The sequence below is a fragment of the Humulus lupulus genome, chromosome X (assembly GCF_963169125.1).
Source record: "Humulus lupulus chromosome X, drHumLupu1.1, whole genome shotgun sequence".
In the NCBI taxonomy this organism is placed as follows: domain Eukaryota; kingdom Viridiplantae; phylum Streptophyta; class Magnoliopsida; order Rosales; family Cannabaceae; genus Humulus; species Humulus lupulus.
In genome coordinates, this window is record NC_084802.1 from 222,481,413 (window position 1) to 222,499,867 (window position 18,455).

Genomic DNA, 18,455 nt, shown 5'->3' on the forward strand with positions numbered 1-18,455 from the left:
ATTAGTTTTAATTTAATTTATTAAAGAATATTAAAATAGTTTTAATTATCTTTATAAACTTGAAAATAAGCAATTATTTTCAAGTTGTTTTTAGGTTATCAGATTCTCTCAAAATAAAAAGCTAGAATTTTCCCAAAGCCTGAAAAATTCTAGAAGTTTCCATAAGCCTTCTCTCTTCTCAAACCTCTCTAGATTTTATATGCTGAGAATATCTAGATGGCCTAAAAGTCAACAAGTGAAGGCTAGGTGTGAGCTTTCGCTTGGATAGGAAGATCCTTGACTTTAGGAAAAGACTCAAGGAATCTTGATAGGCTCCAAGAGGTAATCTTTATTTCCTTATGTGTGATAATTTAATGTATATGTATGATCCTGACTGGTATTAATAATTTATGAAAATCCCCTCCCCTATATTTTGCTGCGTATTTTGATATTTTTCCATTTAATACCAACATTTCAGTCCCATCCCTTTTGAAGTCAAAATTACTAACCTCTTCTCAAGAGGTTTTGTAAATGGATCCGCTAAGTTCGCACTTGTCTTAACATATGAGATCGATATGATTCCATCTTGAATCAATTGTCTCGCATATTCATGTCTTAGACTAATGTGTCTAGACTTTCCATTATACACACTATTATATGCTCTAGCAAGAGCGGATTGGCTATCATAATGTATTGAAATTGTTGATACCATATCTGCGGTAAAAGAAATATCCAACATGAGATCCCTAAGCCACTCGACTTCTTTGCCGGTTATCGCTAGAGCTATAAACTCTACTTCCATGGTTGAGTGTGATATACAAGTTTTCTTCTTGTATCCCCATGAGACTGCACCTTCTATAAGAGTCAATACCCAACCGGTGGTGGAGAGATTATCTCCCACTCTAGATATCCAACTAGCATCAGAATATCCTTCAAGTGTCCTTGAAAAGTTTGTATAGTGAAGGCTATATTCTTTGGTACTCCTAAGGTAACCAAGAATTCTCTCAATAGCCTTCCAATGATTGACACTTGGATTGTTAGTAAACAAACTAAGTTTACTAACCGCATATGCAATATCCTCTCTTGTGCAATGAGCGACGTACATTAGGCTTCCTATTACACTTGCATATTCTAATTGATCCACTACTCTTCCCTCATTCTTTTCAAACTTCATGTTTGAACCGAATGTCGTATTTCCTTTTTTATTTTAAGATGACTAAAATTGTCAAGAAATTTCTCGACATAGTGGGTTTGACTCAATACCAATCCCCACTACTCCTTCTAACTTTGATACATAGAATGGTATCCACCTCTCCAAGGTCTTTTATTTTAAAGTTAGAAGATAGAAACATCTTCGATTCCATTATTCAACTCGTGTCATTACTCAAAATCAACATATCATCAACATATAGACACACTAATATGACATAGTCATCACATGTCTTAGAGTATAAGCACGTGTTCGCATTGTTGTGTCTAAATCCATTTGAAACAATGAATTTATCAAACTTCTCATGTCATTGACAAGTCTACATACTTTATGTTCATTTCCTTAAAAAACAAAACACTCTGATTGTTCCATATAGTCCTCCTCCTCGAGATCCCCATTTAGGAATGTCGTTTTGACATCCCTTTGGTGAGCATAAAGGTTATATATAATATAAGGCAAATAACAATCTTATAGAAGTATTTTTTGCTACTGATGCATAAGTGTCAAAGTAATTTATTCCCTCCTTTTGTTTGAATCCTTTGGTTACTAATCTAGCCTTAAATGTTTGTATGGCGCCATCGGTATGGTATTTCCCTCTAAATACCCATTTTCACCGAATTAGTTTAGACCCATTTGGAAGGTTAACTAATTCCCAAGTGTGGTTTGACATGATTGAATCCATTTTATCATTAATTGTCTCCTTCCAAAAAGCGAAGTCCCTTGAGGACATTGCTTCTTTGAAAGTTTTGGGATCATCCTCTATTTGAAGTACTATTGGATATTGCCAAATCACTTTCTCATTATTACCTACTATAAGGTATAGCATCTCTATTTGAGAGCACTTCTCACTTGATCCCAAATCTTTGGGCCTCTGGCTTCTTCTAGACAATTTAGGTTGATCACCAATCATTTTAGGAGTCTCCTCTTGAGGCTCTCTAATTTGAGTTGGTTCTATTAACTTGTTGTCATCGCACGACATGCTCTCAAAGAACACAACCTCTCTTGATTCAGTTATCACATTAGACTCTAAGTCTAATAATATATAAGCTTTACTATTTTGGGCATAACCCAAAAATGCAGATCTTATAGCCCTTGGATCCAACTTGGTCCTTTTGGGATCGGTGTTCTTGCAATAAGCAAGACACCCCCACACTGTAAGATAACCAATGTTAGGTTTCTTTCCTTTCCATAACTCATATGGAGAGATACTGTTTTTCTTCATGGGAATACGATTCAAAATATGACAAGCGGATAGCAAGGCTTCACCTCACAATCTAAAACTCAATTTAGAATGTAATACCATAGCATTAATCATCTCAAGAAATGTTCTATTTTTCCTTTTTACTATACCATTTTGTTGTGGAGTATAAGGGGTTGTACATTCATGTATTATTCCATGCTCCTCACAAAATAAGTTGAAATCATTTGAAAAATACTCACCACCCCTAGCACTTCTAAGCACTTTAATTTTCCTTTCTAATTGATTTTCAACTTTGGCTTTGTAAGCTTAAAACACATAAAATGATTCATCTTTATTCTTAAATATATATATATATACATATGTGTGTGTTTGTGTGTTAACCTAGAGCATTCATCTATGAAAGTAATAAAATATCTACTTCCTCCTCTAGTCAACATTCCATTTAGTTCACATAAGTCACTGTGTATCAAATCTAACAACTTAGAGCTTCTTTCAACACTTGGAAAATGTTTCTTTACTGTCTTAGATTTAACACATAATTCACATTTTTCATGCTCAACAATATCACAATCAATCAATTCACATTTAATTTCTCTTTTACTTGTTGTAGATCTTATATGTGCAAGTCTAACATGCCACAAATTACTAGAATTTGAGTCAAGCATATAACAAGAAGAAGATGAAGCTTTATTGTTTTCATTGTCAATAGAAGTACAAAGTTTAAACATGCCATCACATGCATAACCCTTTCCCATAAATACATTCCCCTTTGATGTAATAACCCACTACTCTAGACTTTTGGACCATTAACGAAACTATACATACAAATCCTTAATAAAACTTACATTTGCGAAAATACCATAAACTTTATTGGAAACTTGTAGAAATAAGAGTTACTTTCATAAAATAAGTAGGATATGGGATCCCATTGTCTTTAAAACAAAACATAATTTAAAGTAAAAAGGAGTTACAAAGAAAGTGCGGAAAAATACATGTAAAACCATAAAAAGGTAAAACAAGACTACATCCTCGAAAATCGAACTCTCGACTCCTTGACTCCATTCACCATCGATACACAATCTCCAAGCATCCACGAACCTTACCGCCACTAATAGCTATTTTCCTGCACATATAAACAAAAAGGAATGAGCCTAATGCCCAGCAAGGAAAATCTAACACATACTTCATATACATAAATTTCATAAGAAACATAAAGACATAACATAACATTTATTACATACACGTACTATAATTCCATTATTACTTGGGGTCCCATAGACTAAACAAGTCATATGCCCATGAGATTAGTGGGGTCCTACTAGCTAAGTAGGTCATATGCCCATAATCTATTTGGGGTCTTGTTAGTCATATGGGTCATATGCCCAAGCCTACAAACATACATATTCATAACATAAAACATAAGATAACATAAGCATAAAACAAATAGATTCTATCCTATTTTCCTTACCAAAGTTACCGGGATGTGAGGACAGAGTTGGGACTTTTGGAACACTCCTAAAACCATATATAACAGGGTGAGTAGATTTGAAGAAAAAGAAATGAAAGGACTAAACCGTTGAGATACATACTTACCAAAAACTTATGTGCTCAAGAACTTAGATTTCCTAACCAAAATAAAGATTAAGGTTAGAGGCTGAGTAGAAGACTATGAGAACTTAAAAGAAAAGTACAGAATTGAACTAGAGTTTTGGGTTACCTTGAAGACTTGTAAGACCATTCTACACCTCAAACCGAAATACTATAAAACCTTACTTCCCCAAGTGTTTCATAAGCTTATGATGATTAAGCTTATGATTCCCCAACCCAGGTGTTTACACTCTCACACTCACTTAGCACTTGCAGCCTCTGAACTTAGAGCAAAAGATGAATAATGGCTGGGTACTAGGTCCTATTTATAGAGTTTGGGAATGAAAGGATCTTAATTTTACTTGAATAAAAATAATATCTTTTTAGGTGAAAATAATTTGAATTGTTGTTCAACAGAGGCTGAAGACTCGTTCAAAAATGTGCTGGACTTATCAAGAGGTTGAATGGCTGAAAGGGAAAACAATTCAAAAACTTTCAAAATAAGCTGAAGGAGGCGATATATCGCCCCCTGTAGGCGATATATCGCCTGGGCCAGTATGCCCGAGGCAGTCATGCATCGTCTCGTGTTTTCTGTATCTACGTGCTGCGATATATCGGCATACGCTGATTATTTAAACACGAAATTACACATTTTTAGCTAAGTTTGAATGGAGTAAACAGCCTTGACTAAGCCCTCAACGTATTCAAAGCTGCTGACTGACCTTATAGCATTCAAACTTTTAGCCTTATTAAATTTAATCCTCACAATACTTAATCCTTAATCACCCATTCATAACATGTGCTTAAAATCCTATTGGTTCTTATCTAAACCTTATAGTATAATAAATATTATCCTTAATATCAGTCATATTAATCAAATCTTAGGTTAAACTTAATATTCTTAAACTATAGGTTAAACTTAGAAAATCTACACGTACTACTATGGGTGTCCAAATAATTCCCGGTCTGAACCAAAAATCCACAGTCATAAAGATAATACTATTTTTACTATAATACTACCATCTAACTAGCTAAGTAAAGTTCTTGGACTCTACATTTGACAAAGTGAGCTTGCCAGAATCTATCACAAACTCTGATTCCCAGTTTGCTAAGCAAATTACCACACACAAGGTTTCTACTCATTTCCAGTACATACAAAACATTTGTGAGTAGAACTTTCATGTCGAATGTGAAGAGAAAATCAATAGTCCCCTTGCTTTCAACCTTGGACCTTTTCTCATTGCCCATTTGTATCTCATGCCCTTTATTTGAAGATTCAAAGGTCTTGAAAATAGATCTCTTATAGGTAACTTGAATGGTGGCACAAGTATCATACCACCACCCATTAACCTTTCCATGGATGACATTTACTTCGCTTAGTGTTGCCACTAGCTCTTCTTTGATTGAGTTGACTCTTGCCTTATTGTTATGGTTCTTTTTTAACCTACAATCTCTAGCAAAGTGAACATTCTTGCCACACACAAAGCAAGGTCCCTTGGAACTGTCCCTCATTCTTCTTGGTCCCCAAGGGCTTTTGACCCTTGCCCTTGTTCTTCCCAATTACTTTGCCCTTGCTATGAGGATTGGCCACCACATTGGCCTTTGAAGTCTCTCCATTAGAATCCTCCTCATTCTTATCTTTAGAACGAGATTCCTCCTCAATCCTCAAGTGTTTGAGGATTTCCTCCAATGAAATCCCCTCATTCTTATGGATGTTCTTCTTCCAATAGCTCCTTTAAGATGGAGACAACTTGGCTATTATGGCACCCACAAGGAATTATGCCAGAACCACAATATTGAGTGTAGAAAACTTATTAACAATAATTTGAAATTCATGTATTTGGGGTAGAAGGGTTTCACTTCATAAAACTTAAATTCCATATATTGAGTAATAATGAATTTCTTTATACCTTCTTCTTCCGCTTTGTACTTTTTCTCCAAAGCTTCCAATTTCTCCTTAGATATCTTGGTGCTGGTGTGGAGATCATACAATTATTTTGATAGCACATTGAGGATGTGACCCCTACATATCAACTCATCTTTTCGCGCTTGTTCCTTTCTTTGATGACTTTTTTAGTGCAGTCTTCCTTGGATGGTTCCAAGGCCTTTAGGTCATTATCCAAGACATAGAAAAATTTGAGAGTGGTTAGAAAGAATCTAATCTTGTCTTGCCAACAAACAAAGTTAGTCCCATCAAACCTATCAAATCTTACAAAGTCTTGAGTTAGAGCCGAAAAAGATTTAGAATCTTCCATGATGGTGTTTCTTAGATAATAGAGAAATAGAATGTTAGGGGAGAGTGAGATTACACCACCACAATAACTAGAATCTATACAAAATTATTATTGATAGAGACCAAAGAAAGATTGTTAAAGATGATACAAACCCTAGTGTTGGAACAAAATTCTTCAACTTTGATGATGCTTCAAAACCCTTGTTGAATCCACCACCTTGAACTTCTTCTTCTTCAATGGAAAACACAACCAAAGGCTTTTACATGATTTGTATCATTGTTCTAGTTCTCTATTTCCTCTCCCACCATAGATGCTTGAGGCTCTTTCTAAGAGGAAATAGGAATTGAGATTGAACAAGCCTAAAACTCACAAAGTCAAGCACGTTCTTTATGAGTTTCTTGGAGAAAACTAAAGATTCTTGAAAGCTAGAGAGAGAGCTTAGAGAGAGATGTGAGAGAGTGATCAAGTCTTCCAAAACTCTATGAGGACCGTCTTATAGTGTAGGCACCATCATTAGGTCTAACCAATAGGATTAGAGCTAAAGAACTCATCATTTGGAGCATAAAACACGTGTTCATGCGGACAAGTCAGGCGACGTGTCACCAAGCTATAGGCAATGCGTTGCCTACTAGCAAGTGATGCATTGCCTGCTAGGCTTTTTGAGCCCTTTTGCATCCAAGCGATGCAATGCCTCTTAAGAAACGACACATCGCCTCCATCTCTAACTTTTGACCCCTAAACGGGCCTAAAATTGCTCCAAATGCTACCAAACATTTTGGGGATCCTTTGATACCTCCATGTATCACTTTTGACCTAAAAATACAATTTTTGAGTGCCTAAAATTGAAATTCAAATTTCACATCTACACTATGTGAAATTCACTAAGTGTTCTATACCTAGCTTGTATAACAACACTTATCCTTTCTATTTAACCAATCATAAGAAAAGCTTGCGGCCAAGTTCACTTTAACTATTGAAGATCACCAAAAGTTTTGTCAATTTCTTAAATCAGTTCAGATGGTTTTGGATCTAACCTAAGGAAGAACGTGACTGATTATGACAACAAGATCATCGGTTTGAAATAACATGATTGCCACATCATTATGCAACACCTTTTTCCAGTTGGTGTGCATGCATTCCTAGAGAAATCGATTATCACAACTATTATTGAGTTATGCACTTTCTTCAAGCTCATTTGTGCAAGAATTCTAATAGTCTCAGATTTAGAAAAAGCCAAAACTTCAATTCTTGAGATTGTTTGCAAGTTTGAAAACATCTTCCCCCTGCATTTTTTGATATCATGGTCCATCTAGTGATACATTTACCTGAAGAAAAAATACTTGGAGGATCGATTCACATGAGGTGGATGTATACTTTTGAGAGGTATATGAAAAAGTTAAAGAATTATGTCTGTAATAAAGCACGTCCATAGGGGTCAATAGAATAGGGATATTTGGTCGATGAGGCATTAAAATTTTCCTCTATGTACTTGAAGGGGGTTGAAATAAGGTTCAATCGTCCAGACCAAAATGTAGATGTTGGTCCATCACTTAAAAAGATGCCAGACTTTTGATCTCAGGGTCATCCAATTGGTAATTAAACTTTGACAATTTTGGACGATGAACTGAAGAAAACAACGGATTGGTATATTCTAAATAATTGCAATGAGATCTTACCATATCCTTAGTAAGTACTTTAAGTAGTTCATCATTTCATTTCATGTTTATTATAATACTTAGTAACTCTTAAATTACTTGTTTTTGTTTGTTGTAGAGAGCATATGGAAATTCTTTATTCTAGAGGTGTTGAAAACCCAGACCTATTACTTAGAAAGAAATTTCCTACTTTGTTTTATAATAAGTTTTATCATCTTCGACAAATAGGTTCTTCAAAAGCACATGAAGAGTTATTCTCTTTAGCAAACAGTTCTTCTAATCTCGTTGCTTCGTACTCTGGGTGTGTTGTAAATGGAATTAGATTTTTTATTATGACAGGGATAAGAATCGCAAAACTCAAAATAGTGGGGTCTTTGTAGCGGGAGTTGAAGATAATACTTATTACTGATAGTTGGAAGAAGTTTTAGCGATGTCATATCTTTCTGGTTGTTCTGTTGTATTATTTAAGTGCAAATGGTTTGACACTAATAGGTCTTCAGAATTAAAGTCTGAGCAAAACATAACTAGTATTAACACTATTTCAGAGGCATTCAAAGATGATAAACTCATCCTAGCAACTCAAGCTAACCAAGTTTTCTACACCTTAAAAATAAATCTCACTAAAAAGTCATCCAAGAAACGCATCACAAAAATGTGTGAGACATCCCGCAAGTTGAAGACCAACTGGAGGACGTAGAAGTAGACGTTATGCATGACACTAGTTCGTCTGATTTCTAATTATTCGTTGATCTTGGTCCATTGCAAAAAATCAACTTTCAACGTAGGGTCTCCATTAATTAAACTTTACCAATATAGAAAATGTTGTAATTGAGGAGGAGGCTGAGGAGGAAGGGGAAGAGGAAGAGAAATTCATAGAAGAAGATGATGAGCAGGAAGAGGAACACATAGAAACTGATGATAACCTAGAAGAAGTTGATGGTGATAGTGAAGATTATTATAGTGACGATTAAGTGGTAATTTTATAATGTGATTTTATTAAATCTAATTTGATGTTGAAGTAATTATGTTTTGCGTTAAATGATTATTATAGTAATTATGTTGCATATTTATGTAATATATTCACTATAAATATAATTTTAATATCTATATTTCTCAGATATGGCTGACGTTATTTCTCTATCCCACGGGGGTGATGGTGGAGGATGCGATCCTCCACATGGCACGTCAGATATCCCAGCTGATTATGAATGAGGTAATATATTATACATTGATTAGGTTATTAATTTTTAAAATTTAAAAATACTTAATTTGCATACAATAGAGCCTCCTACAAAGCATGGATGCCACAAGGGATTACACACGAGAGAAAAAAATAGAAGAGTTGGGGCGTCCTCTCCCTCTCGATTGAGACGTGAGAGGGAGAACATATGAAGAGTTCGAAGATTAGAACTCAAATTTCTCGAGAGAGTTAGGATTATTTGTCCGATAGTATGCAGATCCAGATTGTACTCAATGGCCACAAGTACCGAAGGTCTTCAAACAAAGAATACTTGCACATCTGGAGGTAAGTCATTTCTATATTTATGTTTATTCTATTTAATTATATATCATATTTACTAATAAATGTTTGTAATTTATGATGGTTTGTTTGATATCGGGCGTATGCGATATGGACCAGGGCACATGTCTAGGATATTGAAAGGCATTGATGCATCATGTGCCAAAAAGTATTCTGATTGGAAGCACGATATTAAGGAACATTTAACGATTAATGAGCCAAGAAATCGTTATGGTGGTTGTACAGAAGCACAGTGGTAGAAAGCCATTGAGTTTTTTTGATGCCCAGACGTGATGGTATTTTTTTAACTTAATTGTCTTAATTTAATATATTACTAAAACTAACTTTTTGTAGAAACATTCTGAGGTGAACAAGGGAAATAAGATGAAACTGAAAGAGCCCAGTTATGGAGGTTTTTAGTCCATCCCAGTGTTGCGCTACAAAAAAGTGAGTTAGTTTAATTTTCTTAAGATTGTTTTTCTTATTTACCTATAAATATAATTTTTTTAAAATTATGTACGTGACATCGCAATATAGAGACTGGGCAACTTCCACCGATCCCGAATTCCTGGATGGATACTGACTACAAAGTAAGCACAGGGTGGGTGAGTGAAACAGCCGAGAAAATTAAGTATGTTAGTTTTTTCTAAAACATTTTTCTGTCTTTTTAATTTTTTACTTATAGTACATAATTACATTATATATGCTATCATTGCAACAATTGCAGGCATATTGCGACACACAGCAGACACAGTCAACTGAGACTGAGAGTTCCACACTTGTTTCGAGTTTACCTGAAGATAACGACTTTTCCTTGGTACAAACCGTCTTTGGAAAATGACATGACCACCAGAAAGGATACAGTCATATCCTTACCATAAGGGAACAAGCTCCATTTACTATTGATCCTCCATTGCAATCTAGAGATGAGGAGATTGTTGAGATGAGAGAGTGTCTTCGACAATTAGAGGAGCACATTGAGACTCATTGTATCACCCTGTGATCTCAATTTGCCCCACCACCTAATGATCCTGATGTTGGAGGACCGAGTCAGTAGGAGGACTTATATATGAGTTTTGTTTTCTTAGACTATTATATTTCTATCTTTAGAACAACTCTTTTATTTGAATTGAGCAAACGTACTCTTGTATTTTTATTTAAATGTTTAATATAAGTATTTTAATTTTAGTCTATTGTTTTAGTTTTAATTTTAATCTATTTTTTTAGTTTTAGTTCAAATTAAATTAATAAATAAATAAATAAAAATGTCAATTCAAGCTATACCGATGACATTGTTCTCAATATAGATTTATTAGATGCTAAAATTTGGTAGATTTCTACTTATGATATTTTGGTTTTACACCGACAACAATTGTCATCGGTATAAGGTATACCAACAACACATTTATTGTCGTCGATAGAAGTTGATATCTACTGACGAAGCTTTACTGAGAACGTTCTATTAACCACATGTCGTTGGTAGAATCTGTAGCGAGGACATACATGCTTCTGCCGACGAACTTTGTTGTCGGTGGAAATCCCGTTTCTTGTAGTGATGATTCTATTTGGATAATAATAAGTCTGAGTTGTTACATGCATCTTTTCGTATTCCATAGCTTTTGTAATAATACGCCACATGCGTGAATTTTGTCTCTACTATTACAAATAATTTCAAATTTGGAAATCTTCTCTTGTACCAAGCTAAAGCTACTGTCTTCACATAAAACAATAGTATAATCTTAGAAAAGATTTTTGTTTCCACATAGTCGAGGAACAAAAATATCCCATCCTGTCGCGAAATTTCTAGAACAACTCCTGACGTTTGGTCGGTTTTGTTTACGTTCACATATATAATATACAATGTAATACTCAATAAATTTTGTAACATATAATATACACACACGAAGCTTTCTTGCTAAGTTTCCAATGCCACTATTAATAGCTACAGTTTAATCTAAGACCATTTATTTAATACGTGGCTACGTGTTAAATTAAGAACCACATACCAATTTATTTTATTTTAACTTTTTAGCAGGAAAATTAACCATAACAATTTCTATGTGTGCATTTTTTTCCAAGTCTTCGTTTATAAATAGACAGCAACCATTATAACTCTTTAACACAACTAAATATTTGGTCAATACATAAATGATTCAATATCATTATAAAAGCTCAGAGGTATAGTACGCTATAGTACTATAGTAATTAGAAACTTCTCTGTTTTCCCATTCTCTTCCCAACCCAAGTTGTATCTATACATTCTAACGTTTCAGCATTCTCAGTTCTTGCCAATATGTCTCCCTTAACCACCAACGACTTAAAGAGGATCTTCCAAAAGCTCGACATGAATGGCGATGACCAAGTTAGCCTTGAGGAGTTGAGCTGGCTTCTCGAGAGGATTGGTGTTCAGTTTAGCCAGACAGAGCTTGAGTCCTTTGTTGGAAAACCAAGCCTCAACTTGGACGAGTTCTTGTTCTTCTACGAATCCATATCAAAGCATAGTGGCAATAATGAAGACGAATATAATGAAAAAGATCAAGATGAGGTTGAGGTTGAGGTTGAGGAGATCATTATTGACATTGTTAAGGTGTTCAAGGTGTTCGATCAAAACGACGACAGATTCATCTCTTGTGAGGAGCTTCAAAGAGTACTAATAAGATTAGGTTTGATGGTAGAGAACAGTGACAGAGATTGCAAGTCTATGATTAATGCCTTCGACGCCAATTTCGACGGCAAGCTTGATTTTGAAGAGTTCAAAAGCATGATGTTGCATACCAGTTCTTAATAAGTGTAACGATAGTTATTATCCTTGTCAATATTCATTATTAGATATATAGTAGTTTTATAATATTCAGAAGTGACTATATGATGGTCAATATAGAGACTCTACAAAGAACACATATATATCAACTCATCCATAATTTTCTTATGTCAAACAATGTCCCAAAGGGAAAACTGTTAAACTAATTTCCCATATTCAATAAGCAACTCACATATCTCTCAAAGAAAATGATCTAGAATCCATCTTCTTTACTAATGATGAGATAAACCCAGAGTCCCTCTGTGCATTCGAACAACAGAAGGCTTCAGATGAATGCTACCACATGGCAGCTATTAACACAATACAGCCATCACCAATCATCTCCATGCATATCCTCTCTACAAAATATGTTCAACCAGTCAAAGTAGCAGCCTTCTTAGATACAGGAGCATCATACACCATGATGAACCCTGATGTTCTCCCTCCAGAATATTGGAGGAAAGAACAACAATTCTTCCATGCTGCAAGTGGAAGCATTTTCTATACATAGCTCATCAGTAAACCAATTAAATTACACTTCTTCCCAGGATGCTCTATCATTCATAGAGTAATTGGCTCAAAATTACCAGGGAATGATCTAATTATTAGTTTTCATGTCTACACCAAGAAAAAGGGTTTACGAATCCTTCCTGGTGGCCTTGGCTATAAACAACATTTTGCTCCATGGAAATCCATACCAAACTACTTTCTCATGCCTCCTGATCCATTCTCCAAGGTCAGACAACGGCTCGTAGAAAATTCATGTGCCACAATTCATGCCGAGTTCCTCCAAAAATGCGAACGCCCTCTATGGAAAAATCATCAGTTCTTCATCAATTTACCATTCAAGCTCAATGAAGACATTAACCCTACCAAAACAATTCACCAAGGCATGAACCTAGAGCATCAGAAAATGGCAACCGAGGAATGCAAAGATCTACAACAACAAGGATTGATCGAACCAACCACCTCTTCATGGGCATGCCATGCTTTCTACGTCAATAAGAGATAAGAGATAATGGCTCATGTATTCTTGGCCCCCAAGACCACATAATGGCTCTTCTTTTGACTCGTAGACTTCGAATGCCGGGTTGGTAACTATATTCTATTCTGCATCAAGCTTGGCATTAAGACTAAGAAAGAGAACAGTATAACAGATCATTAGGCTGGCAACATTTGGGTCTGGTGGGTAGATAAAAGTGGGCTTGTTATTTTGGACTTTATTCCATTCAGCCGATAGAACCTTTTTCTATTTTCCAATGGAGTGAACCAGGATAGAATGTCCATTTGGACTTGGTAAGCTAGTTTGAACCTTTCTTGGTCTAAGAATGATTTTATAGATGTGTGCAAGACCATAGTTTGTACCTCGACAGCTATGGTAAAAACACTAGCCAAATACCAGAAAAGGTGAGCTACTGGTTTTGGTGTGAAGATAGCATCTCGAAGAGGTAGGATTTGGGAAAATGGATACTTTGGATGGATTCCAAAGTCATTTTGTATAGAAGGTCCAAGTTTGGAAATCATAAAATTCTGAAGAAAGATTGCTCTGTGAGTTGGTCTTTCTCTAGCTGATTTGTTGGACGTCTTCGAAAGGATATTTTTTGCATCCCGGGAAAAGATTGGTTGTGTTTGATAGAGGAGGAAGAAACCATCATGAGTATGAATGGGATGGTATGCGATGATTTTTGGACGACAATGGGAATGGTTCTTGGTGAGTATCCTGAGGCTAGATTTATAGCAGGGGTGATTTGGATAAGAAATCAACCACAGTATTGTCTTTTCCTTAAATGTGTCTAATGTCAAAAGAGTAGTTGTCAAACCAGACTACCAATCTCAAAAGTTGGGCATTTTTCGTTTTGCTCTTTTTTAGACCAATCATTCCTTTTGACACGGCAAAGTCCGTTTCTACCAAGAAATGATGACCTATCAGATGGAATTCAAATTTTGTAATACCAATCTTTATTGCCAATAATTCTTTTAGGGTAGAATGATAGTGGAGCTGAGAGTCTTTGAAGTGACCACTCTTGCATCCACATAGTTTTCTTTTCCCTCTCTTGTCTTGTTCAAGTAGGACAGCTCCCCAATACCGATCACTAGCGTCTGTTTACAAGATTGTTTTTCCATCAGAAGGAATCTGCAAAGGTTGTAGTGTCTGCATTATCTCCTTTAGTTTTTTGCCTACTACAGTTTGCTCTTATGACCATGGTGGAGTTTGCTTTTTAAGCATGTCACTGAGTGGTCTTGTCATTTCTGAAAGTCGCAGGACAAAATCCTGTAAATAGTTTACAATTTCTAAGAATTGTTGGATTTGGACCTTTGTGAAGTCCTTTTCTGGAAAAAATTCTTGGGCTATGTGAGGTTGGGCCTCATATTGGCCTTTAATAAGCTTCATCCCCAGAAATTCAATTTGGGCTTGTCCAATGATCATCTTCTTTTCGGATAACATGACCCCATGGGCTTTTGTGAGAGAGATGAACTGAGCTAATAGATTGTGATGGGCCTGTTCATCTTGTGAGAAAAGCAATATATTATCAATGTAGATCAGGGCCTTGTCTAGAATGGGGCCATAGATTTTAGTCATGGCCTTCTGGAACAGTGATGGGGCTGTTTTGAGACCAAAAGGAAGGACAGTCCACTGATAGTGGTGATTTGGCATGCAAAAGGCCGTTTTGGGCTATCTTCCTGTTTGATACACAACTGCCAAAATCCCGCCTTTAGGTCGAATTTCAAAAATATTTGAGCCTTTGACAGACTTGCGAATAGGGAATTTTTGTTTGGGAGGGGGAATTTATCATCTGCCAAAAAGTCATTCAAGGGCTTGTAATTGATGACCAACCTTTGTTTTCCCAAAGCGTGCTCTTATCTCTTATTAACATAGAAACAATGGCATGCCCATGAAGAGGTTGTTGGTTCGGTCAATCCTTGTTGTTTTAGATCTTAGCATTCCTCGGTTTCCATTTTCTGATGCTCTGGGCTCATGCCTGGGTGACTTGCCTTGGTAGGGTTAATGTCTTTATTGAGCTTGAATGGTAAACTGATGAAGAACTGATGATTTTTCCATAGGGGCGTTCGCATTTTTGGTGGAACTCGGCATGACTTGTGGCACAAGAATTTTCTATGAGTCATTGTCTGACCTTGGAGAATGGATCAGGAGGCATGAGAAAGTAGTTTGGTATGGATTCCTATGGAGCAAAATGTTGTTTGTAGCCAAGGTCACCAGGAAGGATTCGTAAACCCTTTTCCTTTATGTAGACATCAAAACCATTAATTAGATTTATTCCCTTGTAATTTTGAGCCAATTAATCTATGAATGATAGAGCATCCTGGGAAGAACTGTAATTTAATTGGTTTACTGATGAGCTCTGTACAGAAAATGCTTCCATTTGCAGCTTGGAAGAATTGTTTTTCTTTCCTCCAATATTCTGGAGGGAGAACATCAGGGTTCATCATGGTGTATGATGCTCGTGTATCAAAGAAGGCTGCTACTTTGACTGGCCGAGCATATTTTGTAGAGAGGATCTGCGTGGAGATGATTGGTGATGGATGTATTGTGTTGATAGCTTCCATGTGGTAGCATTCATTTGAAGCCTTTTGTTATTCAAATGCACAGAGGGACTCTGGATTTATCTCGTCATCAGTTGAGGAGATGGATTCTTGGTCCTTTTCTTCGAGAGATATGCCAGTTGCTTGTCGAATGTGGGAGATTAGTTTGGCAGTTTTCACTTTGGGACATTGTTTGGCATAATGTCTTTTGTCGCCACAGATGAAACATCTGTCGGACTTCTTCCTGAAAGAGCGCTTCCTTCTTAGAAACTTGAATGAGCGACGTCCATTTCCCTTTGAGGATTTAAAGGTCTTAAAGGTTTTGAACCTTTTGTTGTGTTTCCTTTTTTCTAGAAGACAAGAACATGCTGATTCTGATGGGAATTTGATCTGTAGGTTCTTTTGGCTACAAACCTTTCCGAGCTTCTTGGATTGTTTCATAAATTCTTGGATAAATTTGTGTTGAGAGCACATCTTTTCCAATGCCTTTAGAACTAGCTGATAGATTTCTCCAATCGTAGCATCAGCTCGGGTTCTTCCTGTTCTTGAGAGAAGTCTGTAGGTTTCTTCTTCTAGTGGTTCTGGCATAGAAGATAGGAAAGTCTATTTCAGAATTAGATCATCAATTCCACCTATTTGGTAGAACCGTTGAGTCATCTTTTTGTAATGCTTCTCCAAATGCCTATTATCCATTGAACAACATTTTAGTTTAAAGAATTATGCGCGTAGTCTTTCAGTGACTTGAGCGTCTTGTCTGCAGAATTCAACGTACAGATAGGTTAGGGCATTGGTGACAGATGGAAGTTGTAAAAATGTCATCTGTCTGTAATTGCCCAGACTTGTCCACCAGTCTTGTAGGATGCCTGTAAAATGGGAGACAAAGTTGAGGAGAACCGTTCCTGTCTGTGCTTCTAGTCTTTGTGATTCTAGGCTGAGCCAAGCCTGAAACTCTTGGAACCTTTCGCGCCATTTTGATGGAGGGAGGTTATTTAAAGTAAAAGTTTGAAAGTTTGAACTTTTACTCTTTCTTTTTTGGGGAACGTGCGGTGTTGTTGATTCATTTCCACTTTCGTCTTCACTTGTGATAATTGGTTCGGTCTGTGAGTTTGATTTAGCAGGTTGAACCATCAAATGTGGAATTGCTCCATTGTCATCGCTGGATAAGTTTTCACTAAATAGACTTTCGGGATCACTAGGTATAGTATCATTAGAAGTTGAACTCATTTCTTCAGACTAGTCATCTGAAGAATCTTCTGAACTAGCCGAATAGCTTTTATCATCTGAGTCTGCTTCTTTTTCTGCAATGTGGAGAGTGCTTGTATGTCGAATCATTTGTGACAGAGGATTTGTGGCTGAATGAACCATAAGTTGCTTGAGTTCGTATGTCGGTTGGCTTGGTGATTCTTTCTTCTTCCCCTTTTTTGTCTTCTGTTGTTGGTTTTCATCAAGCATGCATCTTAGTCTTACAATAGAGTCCTCTTGTACAGATCCAGTAATAGGAAAAGGCTAGGAAGTCTTTGGTATTGTAGCAAACTTCCAAGGGACCGGTGTCGCAATAATAGGAAAAGTCTTACTCATCCAGTTACTTCTGCTAGTTTTTTCTTATATCTTTATATATTTCAAAGGTGAGTATAATGGAAATGGTTGATTTCTGCCAAATTTAACATTTTTTTTCTAACAACATTAGTCTTAAATTCATCTAAATAAGGTAGATAAATTTTAAAAAATTAAAACAATAATAAAGTCATATAAATAAGGTAAATAAATTGAAAATAAAAATAAAAAGTAATAAATGAGTCATACTAATTTCTTATCACATATTTCAAATGGGTTTTTTCAAAACATTTTTTTTTAGTGCTTTTTTACTTTTTTTACCGTCTCTGTTCTTATTTTCAAAAATACTACCTTAAGTTTTCGAAAAATACGTCTTTTAAAGTTTTACATTTAAAAAAATATTGTGTCAATGAAACAAGTAAAAAATAACAATAAGACAACAACCAAACATTAACCCACTGCATGTTAATATGTTTTTTTAAATCAAATATATCTAAAAATAACTAAACAATAATTTGACATCAACAAAACAACAGAACAATTATATATAAACTCAAACAACTAAAAATCAACATGAAAACAACTATACATAAAAGTCAAACAACACAAAAACAACAACCTCACAACAATACAGTGCAACCCTAACATTTTAAAAAAGTAACACACTGCAATACAATATCAAAAAAGCAACTTAAATGCAATACGACAACACCCTCACAACAACAACATTGAAAAAACTCAAAACTTGCACCCAGCCCTCACTACCCAACCACCGTGAGCCTAGAACCCCTAGCCTCATCGTCACCCAAGCCCCAAAATTGAGCCCAGATGCACCCCGACCCAAGCTCCGAGCACCCCTGCGATTCATGTGCCCCATCCAAGATTTGTGCTCCATCGCCCATAGTGTTGTCTGACCACTCACAGGCGCAATTCCACCAACACCCGATCTGTCCCAGGCCTCTGCACACCCATGACCCCTCGCCTCTCCCCATCTTGGCTACATGTCACGAGATCCCCAAGCACCCAGGCGCAAGCCCCGTCCCAAGCTTCGAGCTCCCCTGCGATTCGCGAACCCCAATCCACACCTCTAGTCGAGATTCTATCGTCGTTCGACCATGCATACCCGCACCTCCACCAGCACCCAAACCGACCCAGCCCTCTGCGCAAGCCCAG

At 36.3% G+C, this 18,455-nt stretch overlaps 1 protein-coding gene across 1 annotated transcript; it reads left to right on the plus strand.

The window, feature by feature from the left end:
* The first annotated feature begins 11,678 nt into the window (after positions 1-11,678).
* On the plus strand, positions 11,679-12,170 carry LOC133807053 (probable calcium-binding protein CML44). Its single transcript, XM_062245191.1, has one exon. It carries the CDS (start codon positions 11,679-11,681, stop codon positions 12,168-12,170), a length of 492 nt encoding a protein of 163 aa, XP_062101175.1.
* Positions 12,171-18,455: the final 6,285 nt, after the last annotated feature.